The following is a 24587-nucleotide window of genomic DNA, read 5'->3' as shown; positions in this document are numbered from 1 at the left end:
CAAACTGTATATTTAAAAGGTGGATTTTATTGTATGTAATTTATAGTTCAATAAGTTTGACTTAAAAAATAAAAAATTTAAAAAGACAAGCAGATTTGTAGCACTTGCTGATTTCCATGTTGTAAATATACCCACCATGGCTGATTTTAAGCTACCAATATGAAGTCACTGTAAGTGGAGCTGGAAAGAGGTGCTACTCTTGTGAGCCAATACAAGCCAGCTTCAGCAAACCACTGCTTTAAAAAAATAAAATTAAATAAATATTTAAAAAGACAAGTATAGTAGGAGAAAATGTTTGTAACACTTATAACATAGCAGTAAGAGAAAGGCAATAGAAAAATGAGTAGAGGATAGAAATAGGCAATACATAGAAGAAATTAACATACAATTAAACTATGAAAAGATGTTATAATACTATTAATAAAAGAAATGTAAATTAGAATAATGAGATTGGCATGAGTTAAAAAGACTGATTAAATGAAATTTGGGGACCAGGTGTGAAAGAACAATATTCTCATATCCTTTTAATGGGAATGTAAGTCAGCCTACCAATTCAAGAAAAACATTTGGCAAAAATCTACCAAAATTTTGTGGAAGCAACTTAAATGTCCATGAACAAAGGCATGGATAAGCAAAATGTGGTATATTTATAGAATGGAATATTATTCAGCCTTAAAAAGGAAGGAAATTCTGATATATGCTACAACACGTATAAACCTTGAAGACATTATGCTAAATGAAGTCAGTCAGTCACAAAAAGACAAATACTGTATGATTCCACTTTGATGAGGTACTTAATAGTCAAACTCATAGAGACAGAAAGCAAAATGGTGATTGCCAGGAGATAGGGGAAGCAGGAATGGGGAGCCACTGTTTTAATGGGTATAGAGTTTCAGTTTTACAAGATAAAAAGAGTTATAGAGATGGATGCTGGTAATAGTTGCACAATATTATGAATGTATTTAATACCACTGTACTGTACACTTTAAAATGGTTAAAAGGGTAAATTTTGTTATGTGTATCTTACGATAATAAAAAAAAAAAATAGAAAAAATTTACCAAAATTTTAAATGTACATATCCTTCAATGTGGAAAATTTAGCTCTAAGAATCTAGCTTCAGGCACTCTTTAATATATATTTGTTTATATAAAAACAAAGCTATATGTGTTTGTTCAAATCAGCAAAAAAATGGAAACAATCTGGTTATCCAGAAAAAGAGGAAGGATTAAATATATAATAGTATATTCACACAAAGGAATATATATAGCAATTACATAAGCCAAGACTTAGTACAAAATAATCCCCATGATATCCTTTTACGCTAAAAACAAGTTGCAAAACACAATGTACAATTTATACACATACACACAAATACCTCAACTAAACATAATAAAGATAGGTATGGATATATACTATATCGTTAAGAGTGTTGCCTCTGGGGAAGAAAATATGATGGGGCAAAAAGGCAATGGTAATTTTATTTATACCTATTCTTCTGCATTATTTGACATTTTTAAAAGGTAGTTTTTAGTGTATTGCTTAGGTAAATAATTTTTTTAATACTCTGTGTTTCAAAGACAATGTATGAATACAAATTCTCATCATATAATTAGAGAATGTATAAAGCAGGCTGATGCTAAAACATAACCTCATAGCTGTTTTTATAATTAAATCTTATGTGTCAGTTTTGCCCATGATTTAGCCATTTTGATCCTAACACTTCAATTCATTTCAACAAATGCTTAATGAAAGCCTCTATGTCCTAAGTATTATGACAGACACAGGAGGTATAAAGTACACATGACCTGAGCCTTGTCCTCAAGAGGTTTATAGTCAGTTGGGGATGAAAGACACAAAAATATATCATTATAACTTGGCAAATGAAGATAAAGGGATACACAGAAAAGGGACAGAGAAAAAGAAGATTGTTAGTGGGCTTTGTTTCATTCTCTAGATATATTCTAACCAGCTTTGGAATGTGTTGAATAAGAGTATCATATCACTCTCAAGGTTATAAGCAGGCCTGGGTTTTGGTATCAGGTCCAAAGATACAAAACCCTAGTTAGGTAAACTCAGCCACTGTTTTGGTTCTATTTGATCAAGTTATGCTATTTTTGAGATCTTGACTTCTTAGCATTTAATCTCATCAAATCAAAGACCTCGGTCTCATCTGCAAGGATGATGGCAAAATAAGCAGCAAACGACTTTGTTCCTGTTATCCAAAAAGATGACAAAGTAAAGTAATAATGCGAGAGTATTCTATACTCATCCTTCCAAAATCAGCAATGACAAATTTAGACAACATTAAGAACAATCAGCAAAATACACTCCAAATGTAATGGGAAATTTTTTTTTAAAAGCCAGATTTTAGTTAAAACTTTAAAAGTTTTCTGTAGGTTCTTGGGCACTGCTACTGGTAGTACATTTTGTATAATTCTTTCCTAAAGCCATTTGGCAAAATGCACCAAGAACCTTATAAAGTTCATTTTTAAAAATTATTAGACTTTATTTTTTAGCACTTTTAAGTTTAAAGAAAAACTGAGCAGAAATTACAAAGTTCCCATATATCCCTTCTCCCCTCTGCTGTACAGTTTCTTTTATTAATAACACTTTGCATTCCTATAGTATTAATACATTTCTTACAATAGATGAGTCAATGTTAAAATTGATGAGCCCATGTTAATAAACTATTATGAACTACATAAAGCTTTTAGTTTACATAATGTAATATAGTTTACAGTAGGGTTCACTCTTGGTGTTGTACACTTTTGGGGTTTTAATAAATATACAACGATATGTTTACATCACTATGGTATCATACAGAAGAGTTTTGCTGGCCTAAAAACCCTCTGTGCCCTACCTATTCATCCCTCACTCCCTCTCACCACCATCCCCCAGCCACTGGCAACCACTGATTTTTTTACTGTCTTCATAGTTTTGCCTTTTCTAAAATGTCATATGGTTGGAATCATAGAGTATATAGCCTTTTCAGAATGGCTGCTTTCATTTATTGACATGCATTTGGGTTTCCACCATGTGTTTTCATGGCTTGATAGCTCATTTCTTTTTAGAACTAAATAATACTCTATTCTATGTATGTCCTTTACCTATTAAAGGACAGGTAATAGGTAACACCCTTGGGCTGGGCATGGTGGCTCACGCCTATAATCCTAGCACTGCGGAAGGCTGGAGGCAGGAGGATTGCTTGAGGTCAGGAGTTCGAGACCAGCATCAGCAAGAGTGAAACTCCATCTCTACTAAAAATAGAAAAAATTAGCCGGCCAGTGAAAAATAGAAACAAAAACCTGGGCATGGTGGTGCATGCCTGTAGTCCCAGCTACCCAGAAGACTGAGGCAGAAAGATCGCTTGAGCCAAGAAGTTTGAGGTTGCTGTGAGCTAAGCTGACCCATGGCACTCTAGCCCAGGCAACAGAGCAAGACTCTGTCTCAAAAAAAAAAAAAAAAAAAAAAAAAAAGACATCTTGGCTGCTTCAGAGTTTTGGCAAATATGAATAAAGCTGCTATAAACATTCATGTGCAGTTTTTTGTGTAGACATGAGTTTTCAACTCATTTGTGTAAATAAGAAGGAGCACTATTACTGGATCATGTGGTAAAAGCATGCTTAATTCTGGCCGGGCGTGGTGGCTCACGCCTGTAATCCTAGCACTCTGGGAGGCCGAGGCGGGTGGATCGCTCGAGGTCAGGAGTTCGAGACCAGCCTGAGCAAGAGCGAGACCCCGTCTCTACTAAAAATAGAAAGAAATTACATGGACAACTAAAATATATATATACAAAAAATTAGCCGGGCATGGTGGCGCATGCCTGTAGTCCCAGCTACTCGGGAGGCTGAGGCAGTAGGATCGCTTAAGCCCAGGAGTTTGAGGTTGCTGTGAGCTAAGCTGACCCATGGCACTCTAGCCCAGGCAACAGAGCAAGACTCTGTCTCAAAAAAAAAAAAAAAAAAAAAGACATCTTGGCTGCTTCAGAGTTTTGGCAAATATGAATAAAGCTGCTATAAACATTCATGTGCAGTTTTTTGTGTAGACATGAGTTTTCAACTCATTTGTGTAAATAAGAAGGAGCACTATTACTGGATCATGTGGTAAAAGCATGCTTAATTCTGGCCGGGCGTGGTGGCTCACGCCTGTAATCCTAGCACTCTGGGAGGCCGAGGCGGGTGGATCGCTCGAGGTCAGGAGTTCGAGACCAGCCTGAGCAAGAGCGAGACCCCGTCTCTACTAAAAATAGAAAGAAATTATATGGACAACTAAAATATATATATACAAAAAATTAGCCGGGCATGGTGGCGCATGCCTGTAGTCCCAGCTACTCGGGAGGCTGAGGCAGTAGGATCGCTTAAGCCCAGGAGTTTGAGGTTGCTGTGAGCTAGACTGACGCCATGGCACTCACTCTAGCCCGGGCAACAAAGTGAGACTCTGTCTCAAAAAAAAAAAAAAAAAAAAAAAAAAAAAAAAAAAAAAGCATGCTTAATTCTGTAAGAAACTGCTGAACTACTTAGTTCTGTAAGAAACTACAGAACTGTTTTAGTTCTGTAAGAAACTTCCAAAGCAGCTGTACCATTTTGCATTTCCACCAACAATGAATAAGATGTAATGAAATAGCTGTTGCTCTACATCCTCACCAGCATTTGGTATTGTCAGTTTTCTGGACTTTCACCATTCTAACACATCTGCGGTACTATCTCATTGTTGTTTTAATTTGCAATTCCCTAATGACATATGATTTTATATCTTTTAGTGTGTTTACTGTATGTATACTGTTTGTATATATTCCTGGTGAAGTGCCTGTTCAGATATTCTGCCTATTTTTTAACTGGGTTGTTTGTTTTCTTATTCTTGAGTTTTAAGAGTTCTTTATATATTTGTATAATAGTTCTTTATCAGATGTACATTTGGCAAAGATTTTTTTTGCTTAGTCTGTGGCTTGTCTTTCTATTCTCTGAAAGGCCCATATCCTAAGGAAATAATTCTACATATGGAAAAATGGTTTACACATAAAGATGACACCCAAATAAATTCCTCAATAACATGTAAATGATAAAATAAATAATGGTTAAATATAATATACAATATATTCTAAAAGAAGTATCACAAACTGAATGGATAATTTCATATATTTTGCTTTTTCCATTTAAAAGTATAACATAGAAATATTTTTCTTTCTTTTACAACTCTGTAAACCTCATTTGAAAACTATTTTTTTCTTTTCTTTTTTGTCCCCAGCCAGAAAGAAAAACAGAAAAACTTTTTTTTTTTTTATTAGAAGAGATGATTGTAGGAATATACTCTTTTTGTAACTCACTTTTCTCATTTAACACGAAAGAAATGATCGTTAACAGTGAGCGTGTGTTTGTATGCATGTATGTATTTTTGAGGAGGAAAATGAAGAGTTTTACTCTAAGTTTTTTTAAGGAGTAAACTATTGATAAGCTGGAGATCAAAAAGAAGGGTTACATCATACACTGTAGAGCAAAGAGCTCAATATTTTGTTTTTTTCTTCCTCTTGAAAATTGTTTTGGAATATTCTGCCACCAAAGGTTTTTCTTGATCCTTTCTTCATATGATATCTGATTTTAAGTCTCCTTCTGCCATTATTCTCCCTTTTTTCCCCTACTCTAAAGCAAGACATAGCTCTTCTTATTTCCTCCAATCTTTTTTCAAAATGGTTCTTTTTCTTTTCATGAAGTGTTTATTATACAAAAGAATATACACAATGCAGAGGTAAGTTACAAAGTAGAATAATGAAATGAACCCACATCCAACCTAAGAGACCATCAAAACTGTTGAAGCTCCCTGTGTGATCATCCAGAGACCCATTCCCTTAGGTGCTCTGGAGGTAAACTCAACAGAATCGTGTTTATCAGTCATTCCCTCACTTTACTTTAAAAATTTCACCACCCATATTTGCATTCCAGAAAGCTTCTATCAATTTACTCTCCCACTGGAAGTGTTCTATTCTCTTCACACTCACTTTTGATGGATATTTTTTTAAGCTTGTAAACATAATTTTTTATTAGTCACACAATAGCCCATCTTTCTGATGACTAAAAATTCCTGTGTTAAGCACCAAGTAGAGCTCTGCAAAAATCAAAAAAGATATTCCATAAAAGTGCGCTTTGTGGTGGCAATGTAGACTGGTAAGCTTTAAATACCTGAAAGTAGATTAATGAAGAGGTTCCCAAAAATTAAGACAAGTTTTGACTAGCCTACAGAAAAACCACAAAGGGAAGAACAATGTGGTAAGCTCTTTCATAGAGGTAGATGTATTCAATTCAAAGGACTGTGCTCTATTCTGAGATTATCCTACTTGCCTGGAATTAAAATGTCTTTTCCTTTATAAAATCATAGCAGATGGCAGGTATTTTTTGATAGCTGTTCATCTGCCCTTTTTAAAAAATTAAATTCAACTTAGTTGGCCAAATAAAAAGTTGAAAACCCTATGTCTTACCCAAAGATTTCTGAAATAGTACTGACCCACAAAATCCCAAAGCTTGGGAAGCATAGGCTTAGGAGTCTTCAAATCCAAGGAACCTAAAAGGTCGTGAGCCTTCAGCATCTCTTCCCTTTAGTCTCCCAGAGTAAAAATGAAAAGAAATCAACAACTTCCTCCTTGTCTCTACTTCTGGCATTATTTCTCAAGTTCTCCAGCACAAGAAAAAAACTATAATTAATGGAGATGACTGGGAAATATGGAATATAACCAATATTGTGTGAATTCCACCAATGATTAGTTTTGCAATCTTGGGAAAACATTTTAACTTCACTATAGCATAGGCTCCCCAATCTGTTTTTTCTAGTGCGCAGTAATACCTATAACCTATCACTATAGCCCATTATTTCCTTAGATGGAAGTGGTAACATGGAAGCCAGTCTAAAACCATGAATAGAAGTTTCAACTTTATGGAAGACATGGTCTACCTAACCTCAAGGTACTATTTACATTTACACAAGACTTTAGACATGTTATATATACAAAGAGAAACATCAGTTATTATGTCTAAGCCCAGATTATAGAACCAGCACTATTATTTGAGGAATACATTTTGACTCAAAGTAATGAAGTTGTCTAAAAATGTAACAGGAAAGGAAAAAGTCATCGACCTCATTAGTAATTAGAAAAACATAATTGAGACCACAATGTGTTAATTATATACCCACCAGATTAGCTAAAATTAAAAAGACTGACAACACCAAATCTTGTGAGAATGTGGAGAAATGAGAACTCTCATATATAGCTGGAGAGCCTATAAATTGTTATTATCATTTTAGAAAACAGTCTGATATTATCAACTATGACTGAAGATCCATATACTCTAGAACTCAGCAATTCTATTCCAGATATACTCCCTAAAGAAACTCTGTATATGTGTACCAAAATACATGAACAAAAATGTTCATATCAGAATTGTTCATAATAGCCCCAAATTGTTAACAATTTACATATCCATATATAGCACAATGAATAAACTGAACACTATAAGGCCAATGGACAAACTATAGCTAATGCTACTCAACAATAAGAAAAATACACAGTATGACTCCATCTATATAAAGTTCAAACACAGATAAAACTATCCAATAAGATTTGGTGATAAGCTAAATAGAAAAAAAAAAAAAATCAAGGAAACCATTATCACAAAACACAGGTGGGAGGTTCCCTTAAGGGAGGAGAGAGCAATTATTATTCAGAAGGGACAAATGAGGGGCCTCTGAGATCTGGCAATGACTTATTTCTTGACCTGAGTAGTGGATAAACAGGTGTTTGCTTTATAGTGATTCTTTAAACTATTCATATGCCTTATACATCTTTTGTATAAAAATGATAGGGCCGGGGGTCGAGTGTGGTGGCTGACACCTGCAATCCTAACACTCTGGAAGCCTGAGGCAGGAGGATTGCTTGAGGTCAGGAGTTCAAGACCAGCCTCAGCAAGAGTGAGACCCCATCCCTATTAAAAATAGAAAAAAATTAGTTGGATAACTAAAAATAGAAAAAATTAGCCAGGTGCGGTGGTGCATGCCTGTAGTCCCAGCTACTCAGGAGGCTGAGGCAAGAGGATCAATTGAGCCCAGGAGATTGAGGTTGTTGTGAGCTAGGCTGACCCACAGCACCCTAGCCCAGGCAACAGAGCGAGACTCTGTCTCAAAAAAAAGTGATAGGGCTGGGCACAGTGGCTCACACCTGTGATCCCAGCACTTGGGGAGGTCAAGACAGGAGGATCACTTGAGGCCAGGAGTTCAAGACAAGCCTAGGCAACATAGCGAGACCCCATCTCCACAAAATTTTTTTTTTTTTTAAATATCTCAGCATGGTAGTGGAAGCCTGGAGTCCTAGCTACCTGAGAGGCTGAGATAGAAAGATCACTTTGCATCAGCCCAGGAGTTCAACAGGAGTTCGAGCCTACAGTGAGCTATGATTGTGGCACTGCACTCCAGCCTGGGTGACAGTGAGATCCTGTCTCTTTAAAAAAAAAAAAAAAAAAAAAAGAAAGATACATTTCACCAAAAAATTGTAAGGGGGCTACCTCAATGTTGTAGATATCCTATCACATTTATGTTTAACTAGAAGCTAAAGGCTCACATTATCAGAGTTGTTATAACAGGAAGTCAAGTACTGGTCAAGAATTCGGACTAGATGGCTGACAGATTTCTTGTAATTCAGAGATTTTATGAATCTATTTTCATACCTTGTAACGATGATTTTTATGAACACTATTCTGGAAGCAGTCCATACAGAGTACACACGTTGGATCAATTGCACAGTCCCTGAAAAAGATCAAAAATTAGATTAAAAAATATAAATGATTCCCACTGATGCTTAAGGTATGACTATAATACAATGTGAATGAGTTTCCTGCATGGTACACAAACTGAATATGGAAATGCCTCAAAAATTAAATTCCAAAAATATTTTGAACAAAGATAATATAGTCAGCATAACTTTAGCCTCATTTTAGCCACATTTGAATGTATAAGTTAGATGTTTGGTTTTAAAGCAACTGCTCTCATAAGAACAAAAAGCTAAAGCTTTTTGTCCAGTTTCCCTACCACTGGCTTCTTCTATTCAACTAAATTTCAACTGTTCCTATAGGTCCACAGTCTCTTATCCACAATTCTGAAGTCCAAAAAGCCTTGAAACTGAAAGGTTTTGTGTTTTTTGGCACCAAATCTCACTTGGTGGCAAAAACTGACCTGATGTGACATAAAACTATAGACTTTATATCACTTGCTGTGAATATTCATAGATGTCTTACAGAAATGCTGTGTTTCATTCAGGGTCCTGCCCTGACTCTACTGGGGAAGTATTCAGAATTCTGAAATACATCTGGCCCCAAGAGTTTCAGATAAGAGTATGCTGATTACATTACAAACAAGGCAAAAATCTATCATTTATATGCTTTTAGAGAACAGGAAGGAAAAGTGACAGAACTGTTTAACTATAAGTCATATACTCAAAAACAAGCTGTATTAGCAAAAACAGACTTACAAGTATATAATAAAAGTTAATTAAGTAGGATTAAATGTATCATAAATAGTAATAAACCAAGAAAAGTACATAATGAAATAGGTACAAAATACCAAGACTGTAATTATAACCAATCTTGTAAATTTCTAATTCTTACCTACAAGAATATGTTGTCTCTCCACTTTTGAAAACCTTCCCACAAAGCTGAAATGCTCCACTGTGTTTCAATTTCTCTAAGGAAATGTCTGGATCTTCCCCAAATAAGTACCATTCCAATGGAGTAAATATTGACATTTGTACACTCTCCTCCTGCTTTTCCAAGTCTGGGTCCATTTCAACAAAATAAATTTCTGGTACCAATTGGGCCAAATGATGCAAGAAAGCAGTATAAAAATCAACTTGCTGATCCCACCACTGAAAGAAAAGATGATGAAAATTAGACTTTCTTACAAGTTCCTTCTTAACAATCTAGGGGTAAAAGTAATGACATAATTCTATAATTTCAAAGTGATTAACACAGTATATTTTATCCTTCACCAATACAAAAGGAAATGGGTGATTTTTAAAAAACTAACTTGGAAATAAGCAGTTGGCTACATGCCACAGATATGTGGATAAAAAGAAGAGTAGCTGTAGTGGATGAGAATTACCCTTCCCTTCTGGAATGGCCAAGTCCTGCTGTGTGAAGGTGATTCTATTATCAGTCACAGGCTGTACAGACAAAGCATTCCCCATACTCTCAGTTTGTTTTAGGGAACCAGAGTGTTTAACAAGAGCTCAAAGTAAACATAAGCCAGAGTTCTGCAAATACAAAAAGCACTAACCATAAAAGAAAAAAAAAAGGATAAATTGGACCTCATCAAAAGTAAAACCTTCTGCTCTTCAAAAGAAACTATTAGAGATAGCTTATTTGTACATGAAAACATGTTCAAGATTATTAGTCATTAGGGAAACACAAATTAAAATGACAATGAGATACCCCTACATAACCTATTAGAGTGGCTAAAATAAAAAAAACTGGCACTATCAAATGCTAACAAAGTCAGGCAGCGTGCCCCCACCTACAGTCATGGAGGAAGGCAAGAAGATCACTTGAGGCCAGGGAATAGACACTGCACTTCAGCCTAGGCAACATGGGGAGCCCTGTCTCTAAAAACAAAAGAAAACAAACAAAAAAACTTATCCAAGGAGGCTTATAAGCTTACAATATTAGAATTAAGATTTTACATAAGCTTACACAATAGGTCACCAAGGAAAGTTACAGATATTTGATTATACATATACATGGCTGAGTTTACTCTCATTAACTTCAATATTCCATTCACAAATAAATTCAACTCAATAAAACTTTATGGAAAGTATATTAAAGTTAGGTACTACTGTGGGAATTAAATTAGCCCATTCTCTTTGAAGGGTAGTTTGCAGATAGCTATTAAAATTTTAAATTTATGTATATTGACCCATTGTATCATTCCCACTTCTAGGAATTTATTCCTCAGATAAACACAAACATGTATAAAGAAAGTATTTTATATGCAGCATTATTTATAATAGTGAAAGACTGGAAACGACCTAAATGTCCCAAAACAAGAGTTGAATAAATCATGGAACATAAATTCAATGCAGCCATTACAGTATTTTTCCCCATTTGCAACAGGAATAAAATTAAGAATTTTAAACTTCAATGTCCTGAAAAAACGCTCCCCACGTCCACCATTTGGAATTAAGGGAAGGCTTTCCTAAATGACTGTTCTGTAAAAGCAAGTTCTCACAACATTTAAATTCCCACACATTCCAAACATTTCCCTCATCCCATGGAGACCAGAAGATATGTTCTCAACTCTGACCCAGGGGCTTGGATGCCTGTCTGGGAACATCATTCTGAAAAAAGAACTTATTTAAGTAGACTCCTTTTGTTCAAACCACAACTTGACCTTCCTTAGACAACTGCTGGACATCTACAGAGCTTTGAGCCCTGTAATTCTCTAATTTTTCTTTTTAAAGTGGCAACAAGATCTGGAGGCTCTAAATTTTTGATAGCCAGTACTGGATTAGTAATTAGAGCATTTCTAGGCATAAAAAAATCTTTGGTTATACAAAGTTTTCTTCTAACACTATTTGACATATTCATAAAATTTAAAAACAAACAAACAAAAAGAAACTCTCATTCAACTGCTTAGCCCATAGGAAACTCCATTTATAACATATCTGATAGTTGGCTACCTAAGCCTATCTGAACACTTCTCAACCAACTTCCATTCTTAGAGCTCATAACTAAGTCAAAATCTACCTTCCTGTAACTTTCATCCTATGCTACCTGAAATAATCCAGTATAATTCATTCTGCTTTTGCATCAAACAGTCTTTCAAATAAATGAAGATAACTATCATATCTCTCATTAGTCTCTTCATTCCAGGGCTAAACTGAAATGAAGAGATCAAAGAAATTTGTCCATTTCTAGAAATGAAATTTTGCCATCCCTAATGACATGGTATCCAAACCACTCTCCATATTGATTACCCTTTTATGGAACATGCACAATAAGCTTCTGCACAGAGGAATGGGACTATTTTATTACCTTCCTTATCCTGGGCACTAAACTGCTTTAAAAGAATATATTCCTTTTTTTGGCAGCCACATCACACTTACGACTTGGTGAACATGCAGACTACTAAAACCCTTAGATCAATCACATAGAAGAGACTAGTCCTATATACAAATGAACCTAGGTATAAGGCTTTACTTGCATCAGAATTAAGTTTTACCTTGTTAGTTTTGACACAATATTCAGCCTAAGGAGTTTTTCTTTTTCTTTTCTTTTTTTTTTTTGATCTTATTATATATTTGTTATCTCTGTGCTGTCTGTAAATATGATAAGTCTTCTATGAGTTTATGACATTGATAAAATAAGGCAGAGTCAAATACAAAGCCATGTGACAAACAAGGCCCCTCTCTTTTCTTTCCTGTTGAGATCATGTATAAGCATGCTGTCAGAATTTAGTTTTTGAAAGCATCCTGTCCCTCCTAAGCTATCCTCTACCTTTTTCATTTCTGACCATAGGTCATGCCCCAATTTTCTTGGCTCTCCTTGAAGTCTCTGAATGAATGAAATCTGCTTTCCTAAACTCTAAGGTACATATCTCAAATCCTATTTCTGTTGTATGGAATAAATATTTGCAAACCAACTAAAATGTTCTCTTAGATTATAAGGCAGAATATGTGTGTATTAAAAATGAATGGATAAATTAATAGACTTTCCCTTCTGTGGCTGAAGTCATTTCTAGCTTACTCATAAATACCTAAAGTTCAAAGGCATTTTAAAAGATAGTCCATAAAGACACAGTAAGTGGTATTAATGTGGCTCCACTCCTCTAAACAAGTCAAATAGACTTAGTTCTGAAGAGGAGCATTAAGTAAACTCATTAGAAGGAACATTATACTCAACTGAATGACACCAGACTCCATTCTTTCTGTGTCATTCCCAGGTAGCAAGTGGGCACTTAGGAAAGTGTAATAACTCTTCTGAAGTCTTTCAGTAATGTTCACTTAGTACAACATATTTCCATGAGCACTCAGCTTACTATAGGCGTGTGACAACATAAAAAAAAAAAGGCTGTACCAAATGCTTTAAGAAACCAAGCTCGTGGCAGGCATGGTGGCTCCTAGCACTCTGGGAGGCCGAGGTGGGAGGATTGCTTGAGCTCAGGAGTTGGAGACCAGCCTGAGTAAGAGTGAGACCCAGTCTCTATTAAAAATAGAAAAATTAGCCAAGCTTCATGGCATGCACCTGTAGTCCCAGCTACTCTGGAGGCGGAGGCAGGCGGATTGGGTTGAACCCCAGGAGTTTGAGGTTGCAGTGAGCTACAATGACAACACTGCACTCTACATGGGGCAACAGAGTGAGACTCTGTCTCAAAAAAAAAAAAAAAAAAAAAGAATTGAATCTCACTTGCCTCACCTTTCAAAAAAAAAAAAAAAACCCAAGCTTATTAAATAACTATTGTTTCTTCAATAAGAGGCATGTGGCATGTTAACACAATATCTTGGAAGAACACACAGGCAGTCACACTAAATCACCTGGGACTGAAGAGGTTTTAATGTTATGTAAAGTCATCTGAGGCAATAGGTTAAAAGCTTATGGAAAATTATTTCACAGAGCACAGCATAGGATTAACACCTTTATAGAAACGGATAAAGTGGGCCAAGGCAGGAAGATCACTTGAGGTCAGAAGTTCGAGACTAGCCTCAGCAAGAGTAAGACCCCCCATCTCTACTAAAAATAGAACAAAGTAGCCAGCCAACTAAAAATAGAAACAGAAAGCCAGGCACGGTGGCGCACACCTGTAGTCCCAGCTACTTGGGAGGCTGAGGCAGGAGAATGGCTTGAGCCCAGGTGTTTGAGGTTGCTGTGAGCTAGGCTGATGCCACGGCACTCTAGCCCACACAAGAGAGTGAGACTCTGTTCTCAAAAAAAAAAAAAAAAAAGAGAGAAACAGATAAAGTGATGGCAAGGGAATTCTGAAGTAACCCTCAAAGTCAATACACAAAGAAAGGACAGGCAAGATACCAGCATACCTGGGAGATACTGCGGTTTCAGTCCCAGACTACCAAAATAGAGCAAACATTGTAATAAAGTGAGTCACACAAATTTTTTGATTTCCCAATGCATATAAAAGTTATGTTTATACTATGTAATCTATTAAGTGCACAGTAACATTATGTATAAAAAGAAAGAACATGCTTTAATTAAAAAATACTTTACGACTAAATGCTAATGATCATCTGAGCCTTCAGCAAATTGTAATACTTTTGCTGGTACAGGGTCTTGCCTTGATGTGAATGGCTGCTGACTGATCAGGGTGGTGGCTGCTAAAGGTTGAGGTGGCTATGGCAATTTCCTAAGATAATAATGAAGTTTCCTACATTGACTCTTCCTTTCATGAAAGGCTTCCCTGTAGCATGCAATGTTATTTGATAGCATTTTACCCACAGAACTTCCTTTAAAATTGGAATCAGTTCTCTCCAACCTTGCCATTCCTTTATCAACTAAGTTTATGTAATATCCTAAATTCTTTGCTGTCCTTGCCATAAGGTTCACAGCATCTTCACCAGGAGTTGATTCTATCTCAAGAAACCACCTCTTGGCTCATCCGCAAAAAGCAATTCCTCATCCATTCAAGTTTTATCATGAGATTGTAGCAATTCAGTCACATCTTCAGGCTCCACTTCTAATTCCACTTCTCTTGCTATTTCCACTACATCTGCAGTTACTTACTCCACTGAAGTCTTAAACCCCTCAAAGTCATCTGTGAGGGTTGGGAATCAACTTCTTCCAAATGCCTATTCATGTTGATATTTTGACCTCCTCCCATCAATCACAAATGTTCTTAATGGCATCTAGAATGGTGAATCCTTTCCAGAAGGTTTCCAATTGACATTGCCCATATCCATCAGAGGAATCACTACCTATGGCAGCTGCAGCCTTATAAAATATATTTGTCAAATAATAAGAGTTGAAAGTCCGGCCGGGCGCGGTGGCTCACGCCTGTAATCCTAGCACTCTGGGAGGCCGAGGTGGGCGGATCGTTTGAGCTCAGGAGTTCGAGACCAGCCTGAGCAAGAGCGAGACCCCACCTCTACTAAAAATAGAAAGAAATTATATGGACAGCTAAAATATATATATAGAAAAAATTAGCCGGGCATGGTGGCGCATGCCTGTAGTCCCAGCTACTCGGGAGGCTGAGACAGGAGGATCGCTTGAGCTCAGGAGTTTGAGGTTGCTGTGAGCTAGGCTGACGCCACGGCACTCACTCTAGCCTGGGCAACAGAGTGAGACTCTGTCTCAAAAAAAAAAAAAAAAAAAAAAAAAAAGAAAGTCAAAATTATTCTTGATCCACCAGCTGAAGAATGGATTTTGTGTTAGCAGGCATGAAAACAGTAATCTCTTTGTACATCTCCAGAAGAGCTCTTAGGTGACCAGGTGCATTGTCAATGAGCAGTAATATTTTGAAAGCAATCTTTCTTTCTGAGGTCTCAAAAGTGAACTTAATATATTCAGTAGACCATGTTGTAAACAGGTGTGCTGTCATCCTTGTCTTGTTCTTCCATTTATAGAGCATAGGCAAAGTAGCTTTAGCATAATTCTTACAGCCTCTAGGATTTTGGGGATGGTAAATCAGCACTGGCTTCAACTTAAAGTCACCAGCTGCATTAGCCCCTAACAAGAGACTCAGCCTGTCCTTTGAAGCCAGGCATTGACTTTTCCCCTCTGCTATGAAAGTCCTAGATGTCACCTTCCAATAGAAGGTAATTTCATCCATGCTGAAAATGTGTGGTTGAGTATAACCACCTTTATCAATCTTAGCAGGTATCTGCTGGATAACTTGGTGAAGCTTCTCCATCAATCAGCACTTGCTGCTTCACTTTGCATTTTTATGTTATAGAAAAGGCTTCTTTCCTTAAACCTCATGAACCAACCTCTGCTATCTTCAGGCTTTTCTACTGCAGCTTCCTCACCTCTCTCAGCCTTCATGGATGGAACTGGAGAGCTAAGGCCTTGCTCTGGATTAGACTTTGGCTTAAAGGAATGTTATAGCTGGTTTGAGCTTCTATCCAGACCACTAAACCTTTCTCCTTATCAGTAAGAAGGCTGATTTGGTTTATCATTCATGTGTTCACTGGAGTAGCACTTTTCATTTCATTCAAGAATGTTTCCTTTGCATTCACAGCTTAGCTAACTGCTTGGTGCAAGTTGGCCTATCTCAGCTTTCAATATACCTTCCTCACTAAGCTTCATCATTTCTAGCTTTTGTTTTAAAGTGAGAGATGTTCGACTCTTCCATTCACTTAACACTTAGAGGGCGTTACAGGGCTATTAACTGACCTAATTTCAATATCATCATGTCTCTGAGAATAAGGAGGCCCAAGGAGAGGGCTAGAGATAGGAGAATAGGTGCAGCAGTCAGAACACACACAACGTTTAAGTTGCCATCTTATATGGGCACATTTTGCGGTGTCCCAAAACAATTGCAATAGTATCATCAAAAATCACTGATGGCAGATCACCAAAACAGATATAATAATGAAAAAAGTTTGAAATATTGCAGGAATTACCAAAACATGACAAAGAGATATGAAGTGATCACATGCTATTGGAAAAATGGTGCTAATACATTTTCTAGATGCCGTGTTGCCACAAATCTTCAATTTGTAAAACATGCAGAATCTGCAAAGCACCAACAAAGTGAAGCACAATAAAACAAGATATGTCTCCATTTTGTTGGTTCATCTGTATCACTGATTTATATACATATCTATCCAGACAGACTCTCTATGCAATACTGAGGGAAAAAATCTTTTTATTTGCAAGATAATGTCTGTTATTAAACATGAGAAGTCAGTTTCCAGCACCAGTTCATCAACACATAGTTACTGTTCCTTCCCTAGCCTCTTACACCTGTAGTGGGACTGAATTAGTCACTTTGACCTAGGGTTTTAGAACTTAACTTCATGTCTAACTCTATAAAATTTGGTACTGAAAATCAGAATTTCCTAACTGCCCACAATAGAAATTATAAGACGATGAAAAAACAACAGACATTAGGCCTTGCTACGATCTGGTGGCAAGGTACTTCAAGGACTCAAGAGACCTAGGTTTTCATCATAATTTTCCCACTCAAAATGTGTCCTTACTACAGAAAGCTGTGCTCTGGTCTAAATGATATAGATCCAAATTTCTAAGGAAAATCACCTCCAATAGAAATCACATACAACTTCTCACTTCTATTTTAAAGTCAACCATCAAAAAATTATGTTATCTTTTAAAGATCCCCTACACATATAAGACTGTCGATAAATTTTTCTTGATTTCCACAATTACTATTACATAAGCATAACAATATTAAACTTAAAAAAAAAAATCCCACTATTTGGATACAAGACAACTTTGAGGAATAATGGAAATGTCCTATATCCTGATTTGGTGGTAGTCACACAAGTACATGTTTTTCAAACTTTATCCAGCAAATGCTTAAAAATGGATTTTTTTTTTGGTTTTTTTTTAAAGACAGGGTCTCACTCTATTGCTCAGGCTAGAGTGCCCTGGCATTATCATAGCTCACTTCAACCTCAAACTCCTAGTTTCAAGGGATCCTCCTGTCTCAGCCTCCTGAGTAGCTGGGACTACAGGCATGCACCACCATGCTTGGCTAATTTTTTAATTTTTTTTTTCTAGAGACCTGGTCTCGCTAAGTTGCTCAGGCTAGTCTTGAACTCCTGGGCTCAAGCAATCTTCCCACTTTCACCTCCCAAAGTGCCAGGATTACAGGCATGGTGCCTGCCCAGATGCATTTTATTGTACATAAATTATGTCTCAATATCTCTTAACCTCCTCAATTCCTATTACCATCACCTCTACTCCACTTCAGATAGTGTCTCTTCATTCACTCAATAAAAATTTTGAAGCAATGTGCCAGGTACTGGAGATACAGCTGAGAACAAGAAATAGTTCATGGTCTCAAGGAGTTTACTGCCTAGAAGGAAAGACAGGTAGTAAACAGACAATGTAGGGTATAGCTGGAGTATGGAAAGGATGCTATAGGAACACATAAGAGAAGAGGTGCATTTTAACCTGGCTGTACCATCACGAAAACCTGATGCGCCCCCATGTACTCAAACTCTAAAATTCCCCTTTCTGACCATAACATTCAGTCCTTCCACTTAAATCAACCTCATGACTTTTAATACCTAAAATCCTACAATTCTCCCCCAGAATTCATGTTTTGGCTTTCCATACCTCCTTATTCAGGCTGGACTCCAAGGTTAACCACTACCCTAACATGCCCCTTCAATCTCTTCTTCCTTCCTCTATTCACAACCTTCATCCCCCAATCGTTACCAATCTTGCTAAAGTAAATTATTGATGCTGATCCTCCATTATTCATTTATTTAAGAATATGTGTCTTCTGTATCAAGCACATACCAAGATACATCAATGAACAAGTCAAGTCACACATGACCCTTGCCTTCACCGGAACTTACATTGTGGAGGAAGAGACAGACATTTCAGTAAGTATATAAAGAAAATACAGTAATTACAGATTGTAATAAGTACAGTAGAAGAAATAAACAGGGTGCTTTGACAGGGCGTAAGAGGAACCCATCTTTTAGACAGAGTGTGTTTCAAGAAAAAGCAGAGAAAAAACACTATAGGAAAAGGGTACAGCAAGCAAAGGTACAGACCCTGAAGCAAGATACAGCCTGGGCTTCTTTTTTTTAATTTTTATTATTTATTTGTTTACTTTTTGAGACAGGGTCTTGCTCTGTCACCTAGAGCTAGAGTGTAGTGGTGTAATCATATCTCATTGCAACCTCAAACTCAAACGAAGCTCAAGCGATCCTCCTGCCTCAGCCTCCTTCCTAAGCAGCTGAGACTAAAGCATGCCACCACGCCCAGCTAATTTTTCTATTTTTTTGTAGAGATGGGGTCTCACTCATGGGCAGGCTCCTGGGCTTGTTTTAGAAACTAACAGGCCAAGGTGGCTCAAAGTGAGTGAGGAGAAAGTAAGAGGAAATGTGGTAGAGATATAGAGGCTGGACCTCACCTAGTCTTGAAGGGCTTGTAATGAGTTTAGACTTTATTCCAAGTACAACGGGAAGCCACTGAAGGATTTAGGCAGGAGACTGACATCATTGGATTTAAAAAGAGTACTCTGGTTGCTCTGTGGAGAATGGACTGGAAAAGGGCAAAAGTGGAAACAAAGAGACCAGTTAACAGGTCATTGCAGTTACCCAGGCTACAGATAGAGAGGCCTGGACTACAAGAGGTGAAGTGGAGACAGAGAGTTATTTGTGTCCAGGAGTTATTATGGAGGTGTCATCTACTGACACCGGGATAACAACTCTTGATCTGCCTGCCTCCTTTCCCGTCCTAAAACCTAGTCCTTCTTCTCAGGATATGATACAACCACTGCCATGAATACTTAAGGCAAAAATTAGGGATCCAGATGTCATCTGTTTTTTCTCTCATGCCTAATCCATCGGCAAGACTTTTTGCTTCTTTCATACTTCCAAAATCTCCCTCAAATTCATCCACTTCTCTCCATCTCCAGTGATAATCTCTCTAGTGCAAGCTGTCATCAACTATGGCTTGGGTTACAGCAGTAACTTCCTAATAGCTCCCCATTTTTGAAACACCTATGAGACATCCAAGTGGAGTTGTCAAGTAGGCAGCTGGATTTATGATTCTGGAGTTCAGAAGTGAAATGACATAGAGATATAAATTTGGCAACTGAACACATATGGATGGCATTTAAAGTCACAGAACTGGATGAAATCAACTAGGCAGAAGGTATAGACAAGCAAAAGAAAGAGTTTAGTACCATGCCAGGAGATACCTTCTGAGACGGACTTAGGAAGAAAATCCACTCAAAGACAGAAGGCAGAAGTTCTGGCACACCATCGCAAATATCCTCCAGATTCCCAATTTTTCTCAGTTCTCTTTCAGTATCAACATGGACCCAATAAACCACCCTCTCCTCAAAACTACACCCTATGAAACTGCACTACTCTCACCTCCTACCTGCTTGGCTTTTCCATTTCCAGGTCCTTACTCAGTTCTTCTTCCATTTTCTACCTCTGAAATTCAATCATTCCTGTTCTTGTTCTCTGTGTGTTTGTCTGACATGAGCACACAGTCTCTCCACTCCATCTAACATGTAAAAAATGCAAGCTACCATTAAGATGAGATGGTTCAGAGCTGCTTCTAAATTTGTCCTATCTTCTCAGTCCTTACCATCTCATATAGAGCTTCCTCTTTCACTACCAGTAGTGAAGCATGAACTGTTGTTGGGGGTGCAGGAAGATTGTATACTTGTAAAAATGCAGATTCTTGGATCTTACCCCAGACCTACAAAATCAGCTCCCCTGGTGATTCTTAAGTAATGGCTTTTATAAATGTCCAGTAATTCATACCTGTTATTTCACTCTAATTGCATGTTAGGTAATGTTAGGAATATGACAGCCTTCATGCTCGCTGATAGCAATATGACAGAAAAATGACCTTGGGTCTAAGAAGAAAGTTTGATTTAAGGAAATCAGAAACCATAACCAAGGATAAGACTCTAATGGAACTGGTAAAATATCCTAAATCTCTGTAACTGTCCCATATTATTTATTTTTGTTTTGCCTTGTGTCCGTTGGTGATTTAAAATGCAAATCACTCAGATGGTGGTGATAAAACCCAACTGAGCTTGCTTTGCTTAACAGCGAAGAAGTAGTAAACTGAGAAGCCAATATCTTGGTCCACTACCAGAATAAAATTGAAGATAGTAGCTTTAAAAAGAAAAGAAAGGTAGAATGATCTGTAGGGTCTTCAGAAGACAGAGAGATACAAGCCAAAAAGGGGGTAGGAGGCTTAACAGTCACAGGTCTTCATCTACTTACCCTGTCTTGAATTAAAATTCTTTAAGCACTTGTATTATCTGTGTCACTAGATTGTGAGTTCCCTGAAGCTACATTACACTGTCTACTACTTTATAAAACCCAAAGCCCTGCCCAAAGAAATCTAATATTTCCTGAAGTAAAAAGTAAACATTTGCCACATAAACTCTAATCAATCCCTGTACCATCATCTCCAATTCCAAATTAATGGAATCCACAATGAGAAGGTTTTACCGTATCATCTGAAAGGAATTATTATATCAAATATTTTAGATAAATATTAGTCATCTTCAGATACAAAACTACAACTCTTCTAACCTCAGCACACAATTTCTCCACTCCTTCTAACATGTAAAACACACAAGCTACCATTAAGACCAGATGTTTCAGCTCCTTCTAAATATGTCCTATCTTCTCATTCCTTATCATCTCAAACAGATGTTTCCTCCTTCACTGTTACTAGTGAAGTGAGTTTGAACTGCTATTTGAGATGGAGGAAGACTGCATGCATTGACACAGTGGCAAAACCCTTATTCCAACTCCCTCCCTACCGGGTTTCTATCTCCTAGCCAGTCTCTCCAGTCCCTGGAGTTGACTCATCCCTTAGCTCACTCTGTTCTCTCATAAAACAATGCTCAAGTGTCTGCAGGGTTAAAATACATCAAAAACGCTTTTATTAAAACTACAAACCAAAGAAACTTCAGAAAGAGGTGTACATGCCATATTTTTCTACATGCAGTTATAAAGACAAGTTGATAAAACATCATGCAGTGATAGATATTTGAATATTTCCTACATATCTCCCCACTAGATGCCTGGGAGCATCCAGAACATTCTCCTAACACTGCTCCCTACCTCTTACCCTCCTCAGCTTTCTCCCTGTAGCTAGACTACTGACTCAAATTTGCTCACTTTCTCTGCCTTACCATTTTCTCAAAATACAAAAGCAAAGTACAGATTTCTATATTAATGGTAGTGCTCTGACTCGAAATTTCTAGGCATGCCTTCTTCACCTTTAAAAGGCAGAGACAAGTGACAGGTTTCTCCACTGAGGATTATGCGTGGGGTTCTCAAGATGCTATATCGAAGGACAACAATTCTTATATTTCACATCTTGACATGACTTGACAGTGGCAGCATTCTCTGCCCCTATCACGTCTCACCCTGCTAACTATGCAATACAATACCAGGTGCTTCGTCCTGAATGCCCGTCATCAAGAGGGGTTTGCACTTCGTCTGCCGGAAAATGGCTCTTCCTCCAATCCCGCCTCAGCCCCCATATCAAACCACCTAATAACATCACTGGTTCTTTCTACTTCAGGACAGAGACATGCATGCTTGAGTTCGTCAAGACTAACACATGACAAAGACATGATATTCCGTAGACTTGGCTTGCAGAAATGTGGGCTACGACTAACTTTTCATTCGGTGGCTTCTTCCCAGATCAATCCATGTAACTCTCCCTCCCCAGAGCCGCCATAAGGGTGAAGCCCCACATCCTCCTGACCGCCGCAGGGAGGGATTGGGGGGAGGACAAAAGGAACTTGCCTACAAGGACTTACAGACGCTAGTCGCTGAGGGGTCTGGGGCAACTCGGTGCTGACTTCCATCCTCTCCGCACCCCCGGCCTCCTCGTCAGCCATCTTGAGGGAAACTGACGCCTGCAGTTCCCGACCCCTGGCCAGAGGCGAGCGGAAACCTGTGGCCAGCCGGAGAGACGAGGGACGACACTTTTACGACGGCCCCTGAGGTCGGGTTTGACGCAGAATCCAGGAACGGCTTCCGGTCCGCTTCCCGGAAGCAAGCGTCATGACCTGAATGGGCTGGAGGGGTTTTTTCCTCTGCTTTTATAAAGCGTGGTGTTTGGTGGCTGAGTGTTTGTATATCTGGGTTTGGTGCTGAGAACTGTTGTATCTACGAGGTAAAAGATAAATTCAGCGTCCATTATCAAAGGAAGAAAACAGTCAGGGGCTAAGCAGGAACCTATCTTGGCTGGCCGGTTGTTGGCCTTCGCGTGCTTTGTCTCCCGAGGTACCTGTGGTGGTTACACAGAGCCTACAAAATGGGAAAAAAGTACTCACAGATCTTCCATCTTTAGAAGTATGCCCCCTGGGCACTTTTACGTGCCTACAAAAAAGCTCAGGGCTCAGCCTTGTTTTGGGCATGAGGGTGGGGAAATAACGAAAAATTGGAAACCTGGTCATTCATCATCTTGTAGGGGGAATCAAAAATAAACCATGGTACATCCGCGTTATGAAATACCATGCAGCTCTTGAACAAGATAAATTGAGAAAAAAACTACACAAAGTTAAAATGTAAATAAAAACTGGAAAGAAATGTCTGCAATATGCATGACAGATCAAAAGATAAAATCCCAAAGACTATTTTCTATTCCAGTAGAAAACAACTCACCAATTTTTATAAATATATGGAAAAACCTAACTAGTAAGCAAAGAAATGCAAATTAAACAAAATGGGATACCATTTATTGCTTGTAAATTTGGCAAGTTTTTTAAAGAAAGAAAATCAGCGTTGGTGAGAACCTGGAAGGATAATCATATTATGCAAAATGCAAGTGTAAATTGGTAAACCTCTTGGAAAGCAATGTGGCAATATTCCGAAGGCTCTTTAAAAAAATGCATATTCTTTGGCCAGCAATTCCATTTTTAAAGACTTTATTCTGGAAAAATAATTCAGGATGCAAGCAAAGTCTTAACTACATGATTATTGGTAATGGAGGAAACTTGGAAACAATTTAAATGGCCAACAGTAAAGAACATTGGCTAAATATACTGTTTACCCATGCAGCATAATAGTCTGCAGCCAGTAAAAATGTACAACACTAATTGTCCAAAGTGTGGTCCATAGTCCCCCTGAGAGTTACCAAGTCTTTGAGGGGAAAACTATAGTAATATAAAAAATTATGGAGGGGCGCTTGAAGCGGTTTGAAGGGATGCGGAGGCTAGAATTAATTCCTCTGGATGATGGCTCTTAATGACTGGTAGTTCCTTAAGAAAAGGCAGCTGTTAGTCACAAGCCTCCCAGGCTAAAATGAAGAGATCATCCAGCTGAGCTCCGGAAGAGAAAGTATGGGGCCTATGGGCTGCTGCAAGCTTCAAGCCGCGCCGTCAGGCTGTCGAATCAGGTCGAGAGTTCTGCAGGCGGCGTGGACCCAGGCCTACGGCGGCCTCTCTAAACAAACTTCAGGTGTGGTGCGCAGGAATGAGAACTAAGGAAATGGAAAAATAAGGGAGTAAGAATGGAAATGACTGAGCCAGAAAGCAACCGCCCTGGACCTGGGATTGGATGCCTGACTCCTGGTGTCCACTCAGCCTCAGGCCCCCTAGGACTTGGATGCTACAGCATGGCTGCGATCCCTTCCAGATGATAGTCCTAAGTTTTTTGGAAGTAGAAACATGTATTTTATTTCTTTGCATTCCCTATCGGGACAGTTTCTCCAGGGCTGAGAAGTAGGTGCTCGATTATGTTTGCTGTTAAACTGGTAAGTACTCCGTGTTTTTTGTAAGATTGGTGAAAGCAATGAGAGCTGAGGCATCTGTCAGACTCACTATCTGCAAACCATCTTCTCACGTTTTACCGTTCTCGCTCTCAGAAACTCTTACTTGAGCTAGACTTTTGGAAGTAAGGTGTGCATTAAATTAA

The 24587-nt window shown here is 38.0% G+C and overlaps 1 protein-coding gene across 1 annotated transcript in view; it reads right to left on the bottom strand.

The window, feature by feature from the left end:
• The window catches only part of UBR1 (ubiquitin protein ligase E3 component n-recognin 1), a 121591-nt gene extending 98981 nt beyond the window's left edge, over positions 1 to 22610 (bottom strand). The window contains exons 1-3 of the mRNA XM_069484359.1: positions 22487 to 22610; positions 9643 to 9899; positions 8707 to 8785 (exon numbers count right to left, since the gene is read on the bottom strand). Coding sequence (XP_069340460.1) covers positions 8707 to 8785; positions 9643 to 9899; positions 22487 to 22567 — 417 coding nt within the window. The 5' untranslated portion in view covers positions 22568 to 22610. The remainder of the gene's footprint in view (positions 1 to 8706; positions 8786 to 9642; positions 9900 to 22486) is intronic.
• Positions 22611 to 24587: the final 1977 nt, after the last annotated feature.

The sequence above is a fragment of the Eulemur rufifrons genome, chromosome 2, assembly GCF_041146395.1.
Source record: "Eulemur rufifrons isolate Redbay chromosome 2, OSU_ERuf_1, whole genome shotgun sequence".
NCBI classification, from domain to species: Eukaryota; Metazoa; Chordata; class Mammalia; order Primates; family Lemuridae; genus Eulemur; species Eulemur rufifrons.
Note: the sequence above shows the minus strand (reverse complement) of the source record. Positions and strands in the feature narration are given on the sequence as shown.